Below are 1,143 nucleotides of genomic sequence, written 5' to 3'. Positions count from 1 at the left end.
GTGACCACAGTAATGTGATAAGTGAGTGTGTGACCACAGAGAGCATTTCCTTACCTGCGGAAATCCTGATACTGCAACTTGTTTTCTCCTTTCTTTCCAAAGAAGTAGGCCTGCAGCGTCGTGTTCACACCTTCCCCTTCTTCCACTGGAGTCTGTAAACATCCAAGAGATGTGCAACAATATCATCTATTGTCTATTAAAACATTACAATTATTAAATCATGCTAAGCTGTCTTTTTAAGTGAATGTGAGTACCCACCTCTGTGCTGTCCTTAGGAACTCTCATTTTACTTTTTCCAAGGATTTTCTTCAGCTTCCAAAGCAAAAAATAAATATTAAAAAGAATTAATATTTCACCAGATACATTTTAAAAATGACTTTCTGCATTGGATTATTTTAAATATCAAAATGTGAATATACATCTCTCTTCTCTGAACTATCACATAAAATGAACAAAAAGAGGACTACTTTACTGATCAGACCAGAGACAGAGCCAAACCATCATCTGAGTCACACACAAACAATGGAGCAGATGAGAATGCATGCACTTTTACTCTTTATTTATTAAACACTTGAGGCGTGTGCACCAAGTCACAACATGAAAATATGACACAAGGTGCATACGTGCCAACATGCAAACTACTACTAGCCCAGGCCTGATGTAGACTACGCACACAGAGGTCTTTCTCCTGTCCTGGTTGGAACGGACACAAAAATGTCAAGTGACTTTACATAAATGGAATACACTGAGGCGCTGACTCAGGCTGCAGAGATGCAAACACATGACGGATGGAAAACAGAACAGTAGCTAACAGTGCAGCTCTCCCTCACCTTCACATGGAGCCATGGTCCATACTTACCACTGTGGTAGCATCAGGGCTTGACGCAGCATTAAAGATGGCAATATTGTGACATTTATATGCACACAGACATTTGAACAAACAGAATGACAACTCTCTCACACAATGTGTCCTCCCTTTAGATTACATATAAAACAATCTTATGTTCCAAATTAAAGAGCCCGACCGATATGTTGGCCTGCCGATAATACTGCCAGATATTGGCCTATTGCAAACATATCGGCATCATTGTATATATTATCTGATATGCGCTCATAACTGTTTTTTCCCGTATATCACGCAGA

At 39.5% G+C, this 1,143-nt stretch overlaps 1 protein-coding gene across 1 annotated transcript in view; it reads right to left on the bottom strand.

The window, feature by feature from the left end:
- micu2 (mitochondrial calcium uptake 2) overlaps positions 1-1,143 on the bottom strand; it is a 6,379-nt gene that overhangs the window by 2,839 nt on the left and 2,397 nt on the right. Inside the window, exons 7-8 of the mRNA XM_035665997.1 lie at positions 259-312; positions 55-152 (exon numbers count right to left, since the gene is read on the bottom strand). Coding sequence (XP_035521890.1) covers positions 55-152; positions 259-312 — 152 coding nt within the window. The remainder of the gene's footprint in view (positions 1-54; positions 153-258; positions 313-1,143) is intronic.

Source organism: Morone saxatilis, unplaced genomic scaffold, assembly GCF_004916995.1.
Source record: "Morone saxatilis isolate NCDOM2014 unplaced genomic scaffold, NCSU_SB_2.0 Contig20, whole genome shotgun sequence".
Taxonomy (NCBI): domain Eukaryota; kingdom Metazoa; phylum Chordata; class Actinopteri; family Moronidae; genus Morone; species Morone saxatilis.
The sequence above is the reverse complement of the archived record's forward strand: the minus strand, read 5'-3'. Positions and strand labels throughout refer to the sequence as shown.